We start from the raw sequence: 16,586 nt of genomic DNA, 5'->3' as shown, positions 1-16,586 counted from the left end.
GGAATGTGGGAAATTCCCCAAGTGGGTCATATTTCCTGCTGGTAATCACATGGTCCAGGCCTGGGATTGGGCAAGCTGAGCAAAATAGTTCCAACTGTTGGATTGGTTCTGAAAGGGGGCAGACCAGGCAGGGCTGAGCAAACTTTATCTCACCAGCAAGAGCAGAAACCAAGCTGGAGCAAAGATTATGCCGAGCTAGGGTGTTACACTAACTGGTTTGCATGAGCCAGGGATGGGAGCAGACTGAACAGGGCCAGGTTCCAGTACTCACCACCAAGTCAGGACTGGGGGTTGGCAGAGTCAGGCCAGGCCTCAGCATTAAAAGGAAAACGTCATGAAACGTGAGGAATTATGCCAAGCTGGGTCAGAGCAACTACTGGCACATGGAGGATCTACGGCTAGGAGCAGGTCTGGTTGGGAAGTTAAGTGGACACCCTGGCTGAGTTGCAGTTCTCACTGGTGAATGCAGGGACCGGAGTGGAAGCTGAGTTCTGATATGGATATGGCTGCTATGCCCCTTGGCACAAGTGTGGACTGGGGTTGGGTGCATCAGACTGGGCTAAACTCCAGCAACAACTGGTGCTCATGAGGACCAGGGTAGGTATATGTCGGGCTAGACTAGATCTCTGCCCCTACTGACCCATGTGTAAGCTGAGTCTGGGTATGGACCAGGCTTGGCTGGGCTGAAACATCCAAGAGCAACAACCAGAATGGGTTGCAAGTCAATCACGAAATGTCACTGTTCCTGCTAGGACAGGAGGTGGAATAAATAGGTCTGCCCATGGACTTACTGGTTTGTGTGAGCTCTGGCACTGGGAGAGGTTCTGATGGAGGAGACTGAGAAACTCCTCTGGCAAGACACAGTCCCTGCAGGTGAGCGCAAGAACCATGATAGGGAGCAGCCCAGGTCAGGCCAGGGAATGGAACCCACCAGCATACATTTGGTGCAAGTCGGGGGCAGACCTAAGCCAGTTCACATCACCCCCTAGCAAATATGAGCATAAGAATAGAGTGTGGGTCAGGCTGAAATACCAACCAGTTCATATAAGAACCAGGACTGGATGCCAGCTGGACTGGGCTAGGCTGTAGCCCCCACCAACATGAGTTGGAATTGTGGGTGGGCCAGACATGACCAAGCTAGAGCACCCACTGGCAAATGCTGAGGCAAAGCAGGCCATGTCAGACAGGGCTGCAAAACACAACTAGCACATGTGAGAACCAAAGGAGCAGTGACCCATTAAGGGGGCAATGTAGGGTTCCCCTGGTGGATCACCACTCCCACTGGTGACTGTGAGTTTGGATGGAGGCAGTCCAAGTGGAGAAGTGCTACAACACCTGTTGTCCTCATGTGAGCTATATCAGGGAAAAGCCGGGCTGGGTTGACTGTTCCTACAGGTGCAAACATAGGTCAGAGTGGGTGTGGGTTGGTTGGGCTTTGCCACAGCATCAGCTAGCAGATGCTGCTATGGGGGGCAAATTATGTCAAGTTAAACTGCAGAAGCACCTGGAGAGTGCATGATCCAGTAGTGGGAGTGGGCTCAGTAGAGAAAGACTGAGCACTTCCCTCTTGGGTTACCACTCCCCATGGTGAGCATGAGAACCAGGACTGCAGCTGGCATGGCTAGACAGAAGGGCACCCACCCACACATGTGTGGTCTGGATAGTGGAGCTGGCTGGATTGAACTAGGCTTCAATGCCCACTGACATGTATGAGAGCTAAATGGGATGTGGAACAAACTGGACCAGTCTGCTGTACATACTGGCAGGAATGGGAACCAGGGCAGGGAGCTGGCCTGATGAGGGTTATTTTGGGAGTCACCCACTGAGACTGCAGCTCCCACTGGTTTGCGTGAGGGCCGAGTGTGCATTTGGAAGGATTGGGATGGGCTCCAACATCCATTGGTTTGTGTAGAAGACAAGATTGGAGGCCTAACTGACCCAGCAGTTACAACCACCAGCATATGCATAGGCTGATAGAGGCAATGGACTGTGCCAGACCCTGTACTGGCAAACACACGTAAGAATCTGGTCTTGGATCACTTCAGATGAAGTTTCTTTGGGGATCCCCCAAATCAAACTGCCAGACTCAGAACCCCAACCACGCAGAGAATTGCAGGTTCCATGGTCCGACAACGGAGTCCACGTGTCAAAAGCTGAGCCTCCTGGCTGGCTCAGAGCAGTGGACAGCATATCCAGGTGTACATGGAGAATATGGCAGTCCACTGGAGCCTGCAGAGTATACCTAGAACCACAACAGAGGAGGGAGGACAGAACAAATTGAATAACTACACCAGTTACATGTTGGCAGTGAAAACCTGGGCAAACAGACTCTAAGGTGGACTATGTCAGTCAGTGGATTCTGAAGAGATTTAATCGTGCTTAGAATGGTGAGACCGGCAGCAATTCAAAATTTTTCAACTATCGAAATCACTTGAGCAATGCCCTCGGAGAATGCCCCACATCAGAGACCCTAGGATGGGTGGAAGGCTGGGTGGGGCTTCTCCCTTTATTTTCCCTTTTCCCCTAGACACAGAAAGAGAGAGAGAGAGAGAATGTGGAAATAATGGTCTTACCCACTTTCCTGTAGCCCTTAACCCTTTGTGCCCGAATCAATTATGTAAAGATCATCAAAATAAAATTATAATAATTTTTTAAATACAGAAAAAAAGCAAGCACAATTCCCAAAAGCCTGTACCTAGACACCTGGATTCCAAGTCCAGAAAAAAATATGGAAGATAAAATGAAGCCATTAGGTACATAAACTTAGATTTACCACATTAAATCACAGATTAAGTAAAAATGCAACAGTAAGACAATGATAACCCTACTGTTTTGTAGACACTAATACTGGGGAGAAACTAATTGCCATTCAGAATCTCAGCATATTGAGAATAGAAAAAGGAATCCCTCCCTCTTTGTTTCTACTTTTTCTGTCTTTGTTTTTTCTTTTTCCTAACAGATGGAGAAACTGAAACCAAAAGTAGCAGTATTACTTTCAATGCTGTAATAATACCTGTACACAACTTGTGACAAGGTTAGCCTTTAAACTTCACCTTGTAATTACATGTTTCCACATGACACAGCTAGTGATTCACCTTCACTTTTTAACTGCCTTTTTCTATAACAAAAGTTGAAGGCTAACCAATGGGATTATGAGATTAAACTTTCATGACTTTGTGGTAAAAGATACAACATCAACATCATCATCATCACCATCACCATCATAATCATCATGTTACCATTGATCCAAAGCATATCATCGTTTCAAAGCCAATTATATTAAAACTATATGGATGGAGAATATTTTAGTATGTTCAATTATAGATGAAGCAAAAACAAAAACATAGAAGTCTAGTTAGAGGCCTGTAATATATTTCATTACAACAGAGCAGTTAGTTTGAATACAAATTGTACAAGCCACATCAGGAAGCAAAATAAAAAGATTAGAGGCAACGGCAAACATGCACTTTTAGATAAAGGTTTCATTGTAAATGCATGGAAACACATACCCATTTTTCCACATCAACTTGCTGTGGAAAGAAAAAGCCAAAATAAATAACAAACAAACAAACAAATAACTACCAATGCTTCAATCTCTGTCACTTAAATTAATTTAAAAAGTGGTCCCTGCATCAAAATTATTTCAAATAATAAAATATAAAAAAGTATTTAAATTTCAATTAAGCAAATTCAATATCATCAGACAATAAATAAATTTAGCAATCAACATTTCAAATGGCATTAGACTAAAAATACAGTAGGTATATGAATAATCTGAAATTTTTGAAACTAAAACTGACCATTTACCTAATTCCCAAATATAATATGTTTAAAATTCTCTAGCTATGTCCATTTTAAAAAACAAATTCCAATTTTAATTTTGCTCATGATATTTAAAGTAAAATTTCTCATCTCCTAATATTCCTAACATTAAGTAAGTTTCCTAATTTAAAAAGGACATGCCTTGCCAAATAATTCAGAAATTATGTGGAAATTAAATTATTCATAAAGTTGTATTTATTGATGAATGAATGTTGGTTCATTATTATATGACTCTTTAAGAAGAAACAATTGTAATTGCCATTATACTATAAAGATAACTGAAAACCATATGTGAACACACTCTGTCTTTCACAACATCCCAGGTTTTAGAGCAAATGGATCAGAATAAAAAGCTCAATAGTGAAGAACATACTCAGTATCAAAGATCAGTATATTTATTGCACCCTTTTACTATGCATGTGTGATTTTCATCCTGTTATAACTGAAGCATGCCCATGATCTTTATTCTTTTAAGTGTATTTGTACTTTTTTCTTTAGAAAGTTCCTTAATCAAGTATAAATCTAATGCTACTGAGGTGGAAATTTTGGTCAACACTTAAGTGAAATAAGTGGAAATAACTCCTTAGGAAGCATAATTTCAGAAGAAATGTATACAAAGTATATGCATACAGAATAATAATTTGACCATGACATTAAAAACATAATAAGTCTAAATATGTATTTGGAATTTTATATGGGAGTAGTACATAGATAGTGAAATTGAAGAAGTTACTTATAGAGAATACTTTGGCTTTTTAAAAATTATTTTATATTCATAAAAACTTCTTCTAAACCTCCCCCTGCATCTGTATTTGAAAAACAACATATTTCTATTTTAAGAAAGAATACCATATAGAACTGTCTGGTTTTCATTATAAGTTATCAGGATATTCTGCTTTTTTAAAAGTCCTGATTCTATATATTAAATTACTCCAGCAATGAATCCAATTCCTTTAGATCCTGGGACAAAAGGAAACAATAACAACTTGTTCAAAACAGTACAATTATCATATAATTTATTTCCCCCAAAGGACAAATTTTAATATTCGTTTTGTTCTAAGAAAAATAATTCAAAAAATATTAAACAGCTTCATTTTCATTATCAGGAAAACAGTATGTATCATATTTTAGTGATAACAATTTATCAAAGAAATCATATCAGCATCGTATTGGCAATACCCACACAGACACACAAACCAAGCATGATGGGATTTTTCCAAAAGAAAGAATCTGTAATCAAACGTTAGTTAATATTATCAGCAAGAGAAGCTATTCAATGAGCTATATTACATAAGAGAAGCACAGATTCTTAAATAGAATTAGTGGCAATAATGTTTCAGACGGAATATTAAAATATCCAAAGAAAGGTTTAGCAACAGCACGTACTGGAAATGAATTACCAGCTGGACACACAGGACAAGACAAATGACCCACGGTGTTAACAGACAAACATACAATAAAGTTGCACTTAGGCATAAGCAATGCAGACTGATTTCATGACATGTCTCTCAGGTTAACACAAATCATTTCTTGGAAATCTGAAAAAGGGAATAATATATAGAACTAACCAAGGAAGAAGAATAAAAAATTCACAATCAACTTGCCCATTATTAGAATTTATACAATCACAAAATCTGTAAAATACATGACAATATTTTAATAATATATTATCCAATACATAGGAATTTTAAGAAATATACTGATTTGACTATTTTAAGAAAAATATTTTAATATTCATGGAAAATCATATCAAATATTCTATCACATTAACATGAATGAAAATAATCTTTTTTCAAACGTATGATTTCATTTAAAGGAAGAAATAGTCATTTAAATGTCAATTTTATTTAGCAGAGAGTACATACATTAAGATCCCAGTTCAAAGCCAATTAACTTTAAATTGTAACTGGTGAAAGGTGGACAATTCATGTATTATCTCTGTTTTTCGTATCCATATATCAACTACACACATGGAACACAAAAATACAAACTATTCCATAACCTTAAGGAAAAAAGAATTTGGCTGCTTTTTCTGGATTGTGTCATACTATTTTACTGCTAAAGATGGCAAGTTCTATTATAATTAAATACAAACTATATCATATATCAAAGAGTTGTAAGAGTTCGCTTATGATTGAGGAGAATTCATTCTAAGACCCCAGGCAAATGCCCTTGGGAACTGTGGATAATACCAATTCCTAGATATACTATGCCTTCTGTTTTATTTGGAGTTTTATTTTGTTTTGCATTTTGTTTTTAATTTCCTATATGCCCTGCAAGAGTTCATCAGTCCCTGTTATTTTATTGCCAGGAAATCTCTACACCACTAACTTTATGCATTGGAGCTGTTAAGTAAAAACAAAAAATCACTTGAACACAAGCACCATACAGATACAATCGATTTGATAACCAAGGTGGCTATTAAATGACTAAAGGGGTATTGGTTTATACAATGTGGATACACTGAACAAAGGGTTATTTCAAGTAGGGTGGTGCAAGCCTTCATCACACTACCTCAGAGCAAGGTACGACTTAAAACACATAAACTGTTTACTGCCTTAATTTCCCATGTAATATTTTCACACTGCAATTGACTGGATAATTTAAACCCTGCAAATGAAGACCATTAAATACTATGTGTCAGGCTTTGAATCACGCATTTCCATGAAATCTTAGTGACTGTGTTTTATATATGAAGTAATTAATAATATAAAGACATTATGAATCTTCCACAACAATAAAATATCACACTAAATGATGTGGCTGGAACCTGAAATTGGGTTCTTTAATACACAACAAATATAGCACACATTATCCTATTCTCTTTTGCTTCAAGTTTTCAACTTGCATTTTGTTTGGAATTTCTCAAAGTAACATCAAAATAAGAAAACAGTGCAATTTACACCTAGAGATGATTACAACATCAAACATTATTTAATTTCAGTTGTTTTAACCACATGCCTAGTTTTGTGTATAGACACACTTCTACATAATTACATTACAATAAGAACCCCAACACAAATTTAAATTTTAATAGTATTGTACAAGTTACCAAAATATTTAATGTGCATCTATGCCCATTATGCTGCTGTTTAATTTTCTGAAGCAATTAATTAGAGAACAGTGAAAAACAAACATGAAAAAACTCCACCCTATAAATAATTCTCCATCAAACATGGATTGCTAAAATCAGGGAAGAAAATCCTGAAGATTTCCTGAATTCTAGGCATCAAAATATACTGAAACCATTTAGATTTTTTTAAAGTTCATTCAGTTATAATTTAGAAATTATACTTTAATACAGACACATGAAACTAAAAAGTCACAAATATGAAGCTTACTAAAACCTTACTAGGTAAACAAACTCAGCAGCAGTATAACCCCTTCTCCAAGGTAAGTATTAATGCTATCACTACTGATTACTTTCGCTTTTTTTTTATTTGAAAAGAAGAGTTTGCATTCTTTTTTATTTAGCCACCACAACTGACATTGAATTTGTAAATTCATTATGTTGTGTGAATGCCTTTGCAACTAACTCATTTTCAAAATTTACAATATTACAATGTATGAAACTATCACAATTTATCCATGAACACTTGAGTTCATTTTAATTTGGAGCTATTTCAAACAATTCTGTGATTAAGCATTCTTCTATTCTTTTTGTTGAATATATGAACATATTTCCTTGGGACATATAACAGGAATGTAACTTAAAGGGATTTATACATGTTTAGTTGTATTACATGTTGCCAAGCAGTTTCCAAAATGATTATATAAATTTACATTCTCAACAGTGCATACATTTCACTTGCTTTATAACCTCACATAAACAGTATATTATTTTTAATAGAGTATAGTCTTCTTAATTTAGCTATTATAGTATAGATAAAATAATACCACACTGCACTATTAGTCTGCATTTCTCTAATGTCTATGTGATGAAACAAATTTTCACATATTTTTGGACATTAGAATCTGTAATATCATCAAGTATTTGATCAAGTATTAAACAGTCTTTTCTTTAAGACTGCCAATTTTCTACCTGATTCATGGGAGTTCTCCAAACAAGGTCTTGTGTGTATGTATATCTATATCTACATATATATCTGAATGCATATCTACACCTGTATACCTCCTATCTACCTGTATCCATTTGTCCCCAGTCTGTGTCCTGCCTTTTGAGCACCCTGATGAAAAATCTTAATTGTAGTACAGTTGTCAAACTTTCTTTCATGTTGAGGTATGTTTTTTATGAAGACTTTCCTACATTATTTTCTAAAAAACTTGATTTTGTGTGTGTGATAATAGAGGGAGTCAAAAATTTTCCCTTCCCTTGACTCCATCACCCCAGCAATGGGAAAGAATCATTCAAATAAAAAAAAAAAAAGGGAATACCTTGTACACGACACTTGCATTTTCATCTACCAATACATAAAAAGACAAATGCATAGCTAAAACTATTTCATTTTGGCCAATTTTTCTATTCTGTGCTAATATGGGACTATTTTAAGTTTTAAATTTAAGACAAGTTTTGATAATCAGTAGGCAAATATGCCATTTCTTCTTTTCTTTTCCACATTCCATTTGCTAACATTGACCTTCTTTATTTCTCGTGTTCCCAATATAGGAACATGAGATATTCCCCCCAAATGCTTTTCAATTTTCTATGTAACAGCCTGCACATTTTTTAAAATGACTCAGAAGTGTGTAATGGTGTACTATACTACTCGCCAGACTATTTCCACACTATGTGCCGATAATACATACAAAATCATTAAAAACCTTAGATGTGGGTAGGTTGAAGAGACTGATATCCCAAGACAAGAGAAGGGTACTAGCTCAACCTAACATTTTCCCTGTGGGGGCATTTTTGGGGTATTGAGCTAGACAAAAGAATAAGCAAGGAAAAAAAAAAAACCTACAAAACTTTGCCTACTCTCAGGTAGCTGGGGGCAAACAAGCATAGCTCAACCAGAACTTGAGGATAGAACTAAAGGTAAAGGAGAGAAAGAAGAAAGTCTCATGCCCTGAGAAGGTTTACTGTTCAAGTTATTTTCCTCTTCCATGGTACTAGAGAATGAACTAAGTAACTTAGCAGGGAAGCAGTTGAAAGACTTCAGAGTGTAAAACATAACTGCATTCAGATTACATGAAACAATACTACCAATATCTTGTGAAGTTTAATCTTGAGCTACAGATAGAACAAAATGCATTTCAGTACTCTTTTTCAGAAACAGGATCTCAGCTGCAACCCTTGAAAATTTTACGTATCAGGAAATCAAATGACCCAGAGGACAACTGAATCCTCACCTTAACACTCAGCTTTCAAATAGGATTTCAGGGGGGAAAATGAAAAACTACAGTAACATGAACAATTGCCTAGACAACAGAAAGAATACAGGCAGAAGATCAAGATGCGGAACCTTAAATTCTGTGGAGATAAATAAGAATTCCCTACTCTGAATTCCCTACCAAATCAATACAGAGAGAGACAAGTTCTTCCTTACATACTGGAACTAAATTTAAAACAAAAATGGAAAAACAAAAACAAAGTAAGAAAGATATGCTCATATGCATCAGCACTGCTGCAAATACAGTTTTGTCACACTGTGTTACGTATTTGTCAAAATAATGTTTAGGAATATTATATAACTGTAGTTTTACTGATCTATAATGACTTCGCAATTTACTGAATGTGTGTTAATTACTCATTTTTCCATTTGTTATTGTTTATAATGCCTGCCTTTATTTTTACTAAACTATGGTCATTTTGCTTGATTGTTGGGGCTCTTTATTTCCCAGAGCTTGAAGCCCTTGGCTGCAATGTATACTGAACCTGTTAAAAAAAAAATTGAAGTAAGGTAAAATAAAGATATTTTCAGGCAAACAAAATTTAAAATAATGTAGAAGTAGAACAAACAATTGTTTAGAAAGAAGAGAAGTAAAACACTGAGAAAAATAATAGCTGCAGGAAGAAATGATGACTAACAATAAACACATGTCTAAATTTTAAATGAACACCAAGTACATAAAATAATCACAGTAATACTTAATGTGTAATAATAACAGCACAAAAGAGGGGTGGATATAAAGCTGTGAAATACTGCTGTATGTTCCTGCTCTTACTGGAACATAGTCCAGAAACGGTCCAGTGAGTAGTACAGTAGAGCATCACACACCTCTGAAGCATTCTAAAAACAAAGTAAACTAAAACATTCTTAACTAAACCTGCTGTCTTTGCGGTTACAGGTATCCTTCTCCCCCGATCGTAGATCTGACATAATGACTTGTTGGTATTAGTAATTTACTTAGAAAAGAACTATATAAAATCCTTAATACATACTTTTGTTGGAACACCAACATTCACCTAAATTATATTTTATTATATTTTCATAATCAATGAGTTAATCCATTGAAACTGGAAAAAAAAATTTCTTGAGAACCTACTATTGTAATTTGTGTTAAGTACTGTCAAAGCTGTTTTTCTTTCCAAAATTACTAGTTGCATTAATGAAAATTCACTTTCACTTATTTCTCTTTTCTTATTGCTTTTACATATGCTTACAGATAATAAAGTACACATTCACTAGGCCTCAACCTGAGGTATTTTAAAGCACATAAGACTACAGAATCCTTTCTGCCATTATCACATGCATTCCTTTTCTGTCCTATCTTGGAAGACGCATCCCTAATGCCTCAGGCTTACTCTTACCATTTGTGTTATGCAGAGCTTGGAGCACAGTTATTCATGTTGTATCTTCAGAGTAAACAAATGCAATTAACTGCAGTTTATGAAGCGTGGGGTCTTCATTAGTTACCTATAGTTCTATTGTCTCTGCTGCTATTTACCTTTCAATTGGCTCTATCTTTGCACTAACAAATTTCATTGGTAAGTAAAATTTGAGATACTTATCTCTTTTTAGCCAGATAATGCAATAATTTCTCTTTTTATGATTTATTATTTTTTGGATTATGACTTTATTATTATTAATGGAAAGAGAAATCTACCAAAAGGAGGGGAGAGATATATATGGGATCCCAGCGCGTGCAAGGCATGGGGCCCAAATATACATTTCTTACTTATCCTAGTATCCCAATATCAAGGCCATTCTGCACATAGATGGTACACCAACCTTTACATTTGTCAATGGCTGAAGGACAGTTTAAAACCTCCATACTCAGCAAAAAGCTACAGAAAATCTCTACACAATCTTTGAGCTCATGTTCTCACCATTATCTTGGAAGCAACATAAAGAGAGACTGGTTGCATAATCAATACTACCCTCAGTATATCTGATATGTCCATTTGGTCTCTAAACCTCAACTTAAAAGTTTCCACTGCTCTTTGTTTAGCAGTTCCAAGATTACCTGTTTGCAAAAAAGGCAGCTTCTAGAATGTGTAACTAAATCAAAGAAATTGCTTGAACTTCTTTAAAATCTTCTGATCTGGAACTATGTATATGTGCACATTGTCTCTTTTTTCTATGAAGCGGATCTGTAAAGTGGATTCCCAAAGCCACCATGTTTGGAAAAGACCATCCAATTTCTCTTCCAGTATGCTGTGACAACAGCATGCTGTGACAACAGCTATTAGCATGAACTGTGCAAAATAAACAAAAGTTGCATGGTGATCTCATATTAAAAATCTATTAATTCCCTTTCCAGAAACATTGTATTTCTCCAACAACAGACAGGCACAGTTAAGAGAGCTATTGAGCAGGTCAAAATCTCTTCATACATCCAAAATTGTTACTACACTAGCAGAAACATAATTTTTGGCAAATTGTTAGCTCCTCGATATTTGGCCTGTAAATGCTCATTGCCCTCCAGTATTTACTGCATATCTAATACTTATGCATTAAATGCCCTCTTCAAAGCATAAGTGAGATTGGAACTGAGCACAGCAGAGGAAAATCTCAATACCCTTTGCTTTTATACTCGACAGGAACAAACAAATCAGGGACACAGTGTGTTTCAGAGGTAATAAGTATATCATCAAAGTAAACTAAAATATTTGCTTTAAAAAAAACTTATAAAAGAAAAAATATTTAGAAAACACTGACTCAGGAGGTAATGAAAAACTTTTAAATTATCGGTGAACCATGGAACAATATCAGCAGACATTTACAGTATAAGCCATTTGCTACGAAATATTTACACATGAAAAATATTTTTCCTACTATAAACAAAAAATGAGGGAGATATCCAAATTAAATGACACTAATCAAAGACTAATCTATATATTTAAGATTCGTAATATAAAACAATGCTTAACTGTGCCTCTGTGATTAAATTACATGCTGAACACACTGTGCTGATTATTGAGTTTGATGCTACAGTCCCTGGAAACCAAACCACTCAAATGCACAGAAATAAGTACTCTTCAGTTTTTGAGTGGAAAGTTACCATTCCAAAAACAGAAAGATGGTTATAGAAGATATCTACAAATCGAAGATGTATATTTCAACTACAGACATACTGCCATGCTCACAGGAGTGATAAATTTACTCAGTGAACATTTTTGGCTATCAGTCCTTTAGGGGATTATGATCAGACACATGTTGACTTGTTTTTCACATAAGGGCAGATACATAGTTATGTACAGCAGCTTTCAATAAAAAAGCTAGAGAAACAGCATATTAATTACTAAATCGGCCAATTTATTGGCATTATAACCTTATTCCTGAAGCAGGACTTTTATGCTTTTTCAGACATGTCCCTTGAATATCTGAGTCCCTGCTATCCACATGGCCGACGTGGAGTCCCAGACTCCTGGATTCAGCCCAGCACAGCACCTGCATCCATTTGGGGAATGAACTACTGTATGAAAAAGCTCTCTTTCCCTCCCTCTCTGTAACTCTACCTTTCAAACAAATTCAAATATTAGTAAACCATGTGTTACCCTTAGTTACAATTATTTATTTTCAGCTCTCTTTATTATTAGATTGCAAAGCATCTCAAGTGCAAGTACGTATTTCTTACTTATCCTAGTATCCCACCCCTAGAATTCACAAAGCAATCTTACATACTTTTATAGAATAAATGCTGTGTAAATATATATGGAGGAGGAGAGACAGAGAGCAAGATCTTCCGTCCAATGATTAACTCCCCAAGTAAGCCGCAATGGCTGGTGCTGCGCTGATCCGAAGCCGGGAATCAGGAACCTTTTCCAGGTCTCCCACGCAGGTGCAGGGTCCCAAAGCCTTGGGTCGTCCTCCACTGCTTTCCCAGGCCACAAGCAGGGAGCTGGATGGGAAGTGGAGCTGCCGGGATTAGAATCGGCATCCATATGGGATCCCGGCGCATTCAAGATGAGGACTTTAGCCACTAGGCCATGCCGCCGGGCCCAGAGAGATATTAACTTTTTTTTTTTTAACAATGACAACTGGCAGATTTATTAGGCATTTTTGGCGGTGCATTAGCATCCATTTCATACTATTACAGTCAACAAAGGCATTATAATCTCTATGAGGCATATACTCATGTTATTTTCCACATGAAAATTATTAATTTTTTCAACATTTATTAAGATATTAACTTTTAGAAGTATCTTTCTCTCTCCCCATCCCTATGGTAAAAGTTACTTGTGCTAACCCAGTTTTCTCTTGCCAGGGTGGATATGTGACAATGCCAAGAGGGCAAGCTTACCAGAGAGTTTCTGGTGGTAGAGATGCCTCTCTCTGACATAAAAAGTTAACTGGTTTTCACTACTATAGACAATCTTGAATTTAGATACCATCCCTGAAATTGCTACAGTCATCCTGCAATAATGCAGACTTCCAGCCTATGAATGAACAAAGCCAGACAGGAAGAGAACAAAGACGACTCCAGAAACGTGAGCTAGAGCTATGGTCAACTGAACCAGAATCCTCCCTTCCTTTTTTGAGGTTTGGTATCAATATTTTTTAAATTTATTACGTTTATTTGAAAGTCAAAGTAACAGAGGGTGGCAGACAGAGACAGAGAGACAGGAGGGCTTCCGTCTACTGGTTCACTCCCCAGTTATCCCCAATACCACAGTAAGGCAATTCTGAAGCCAGGAGCCAGGAACTTCACCAGGGTCTTCCACAACTATGGAAGGGACTCAAGTGTTTGGACATCATCTGTGCCTCCCAGGCACACTAGCAGCATATAATATGATAACATTTACATAAAACGTATTTATGCATAATGATCTAGATGATCATAAACCAGCCTTTAGTTGTAGTTATCTTATGGGAAAAGATCATGAGGAGAGTATTTTATCTTGTACTGTTCTGTATTACTGTTTATTTTTATATGTTTATTTTTATATGTTTATTTTTATATGTTCAAATAACAGGAATTTAAGGTTTCACTGAAATGTAAGCTTATCTTCAGATTGCATGGTTGGCAGTCTCTAATTACTTTTAACAATAGCATTAATCAAAAAATAAACAAATGGGGATATGTTAAAATGTAATTTACTGAGTTCCTACAATATTCCAGGCAGGCACCTTGCTGAAGCATGAGTAAAATTAGCGAGTATAGTGAAGTATAATCAGTGCAGCAGTCATGAAGATGAAGGCAGTATACCCACTGTGATTCCTGTGCACTGGTATTATTCTGTACACTCAAATTATTGCCCACAACACCTCTATGAGGGAGGTATAACTGTTTTTTCTTATTTGTATATTAGAAAACTAAGGCACAGAAAGGTTAAGAAACTTGTCTTACATTACCAGGAACTGAACTCATGGTGTGTTCTCTAGAATCGCTGCCCTTAATAACCAGGCGATGCATCCTAGGTCTCAAACCTCATAATAAATGCTCTCTGATGCAAATAGTTGTCTAATACTGGTGTGTCAATGTTCAATAAACACATTTTAAAAACTCATCCATTATGCTGATATCTAAAACCATATTTTAGAAGTTGTATTCACCAGTAAATTTGGTTAGTTGCTTCCTAATGTATATTTTTAACACTGACAGAACACATGCCTTAAATAGGCAGGGGTTTTAGAAAAATCATGCAAATGTATGAATGCTGCACATTCTAAATCTCCCTTATTCATAAAACTGTATGATGTATAGCTCTACTAATTACTAAGTTATTGTAGACTTTTATACTTTTAATTAGAATAAAGAACATATTAGAATAGGAAATTTCTTACAGTTTCACACAAAATAATAAACCATTTTAGTAAACTGAAGCAAAACAATCATTTCAGTAACATTAGATATGTTATTCATGGTTTTCCTGTGTTACCTTTTATTAAAATTCTCAATAACACCATAATGAGATCCAGTGGTTACTTAGAAAACAGATGAAAAGATATTTAGTAGTTTTAATACTTATTATTAATGTGTAAATTATTCTATAAAGTCCAAAAAATTCAAAGGAATGACAAGTCAGACATGCCCAATTCTTTCTATGTGCTCTCATACTATCACTGCTTCTAGGATACACATAATTAGATTGTACTATCTTTATCTTTGCAGCCACAGAGTAATTGATGGCAAAACCTACAAAGCTTTCGAAAGACAAAACTTTCACTGCTCATAAATTACATATGATAAATATATAAACTAAATGTATATATATTCAAAACATTTGATTCAAAGAAGTAACTGGAGCTAAATTAATGCAGTTTTCAATATTTCAGAATACACATGATTTATTCAGTTGTTACCAATTTTAAAGTATCAGTCATAACTTAGAGAAAACTACCAATATCCATAGTAACGAGAAGTATCATATGTTGAAACGATTGAATAACACCAGTCACCATCACACAGCATAAATTTCAACTCATTTCAGCATCAAAACACAGAATGTAATGATGGGCAAACCTGGTTAATTTTGCTTTTGCAAGTTCAAGTTTCAATGCTCTGTGACCCTAAGTTAAGGAGAAAAGAGACCAGGTCCTACAATTCTCCCAGAAACAACAAAACCAGAATGCAGAAAGGAAAATGTTGCATTTTTAGAATATACTTTTCTAAGTAGAATATTACAAGCTATAAATCTCATGCATGGCATTAAATAAAAGCAATGCCTTTTAAACAAATGATAATCATCAAAATCTATCAACTTTATATTATCAGAAAATTTTAATGTCATGAACCTGAAAAACAAAGCTCATCTCACTATGTCACGTCATCTCTCACTACAGATCTGAATGCATATGAAACAGAATCCTTAAAATTAAATTTGACAGGGGCTGGTGTGATGGTTTAATTAGCTAACTACTCCACCTGCAAGCGCCAGCATCCCATGTGGGTGTAGGTTCACGCCCACGTTGCTCCACTTCCCATCCAGCTTCCTGCTTGTGGCCTGAGAAGGCAGTATAGGACAGCCCAAAGCCTTGGGACCCTGCATCCACATGGGAGACCTGGAAAAGGCTCCTGGCTCCTGGCTTTGGATCTACTCAGCCCTGGACATTGCAGTCATTTAGGTAGTGAACCAGCAGATGGAGTCTGAAACTCCTTTTGTCTGTAGCTCTGCCTTTCCAATGAAAATGAATGAATGGATCTTAAAAAAAAAACCTAAATGGGATGTCAAAAAATTAAGTTGGGGGTAGGTGGTTAGCCTCATAGTTAATAAATTTATGTTCCATAGTAGAAAACCTCAGTTCAATCCTGATACCAACTTCCTTCTGGGAGGCAGTTGCTAAAATAATTGGATTCCTGCCACCCATGTGAAAAATCTGGATTGCATCCTGCATTTGGGCTTTGATCCTATATGTTCACATGCATTTAGGGAGTGACTCAGTGTTTGGATGGGACTCACTTGTTCTTTCTCTCTC

At 36.2% G+C, this 16,586-nt stretch overlaps 1 protein-coding gene across 1 annotated transcript in view; it reads right to left on the bottom strand.

Annotated features, from left to right (window-relative positions):
* Positions 1-16,586, bottom strand: part of RYR2 (ryanodine receptor 2) — a 663,784-nt gene that overhangs the window by 393,629 nt on the left and 253,569 nt on the right. Inside the window, exon 4 of the mRNA XM_058669392.1 lies at positions 3,510-3,526. Within this exon, the coding sequence (XP_058525375.1) occupies positions 3,510-3,526 (17 nt within the window). The remainder of the gene's footprint in view (positions 1-3,509; positions 3,527-16,586) is intronic.

This window comes from Ochotona princeps, chromosome 10 (assembly GCF_030435755.1).
Source record: "Ochotona princeps isolate mOchPri1 chromosome 10, mOchPri1.hap1, whole genome shotgun sequence".
Taxonomy (NCBI): domain Eukaryota; kingdom Metazoa; phylum Chordata; class Mammalia; order Lagomorpha; family Ochotonidae; genus Ochotona; species Ochotona princeps.
The sequence above is the reverse complement of the archived record's forward strand: the minus strand, read 5'-3'. Positions and strand labels throughout refer to the sequence as shown.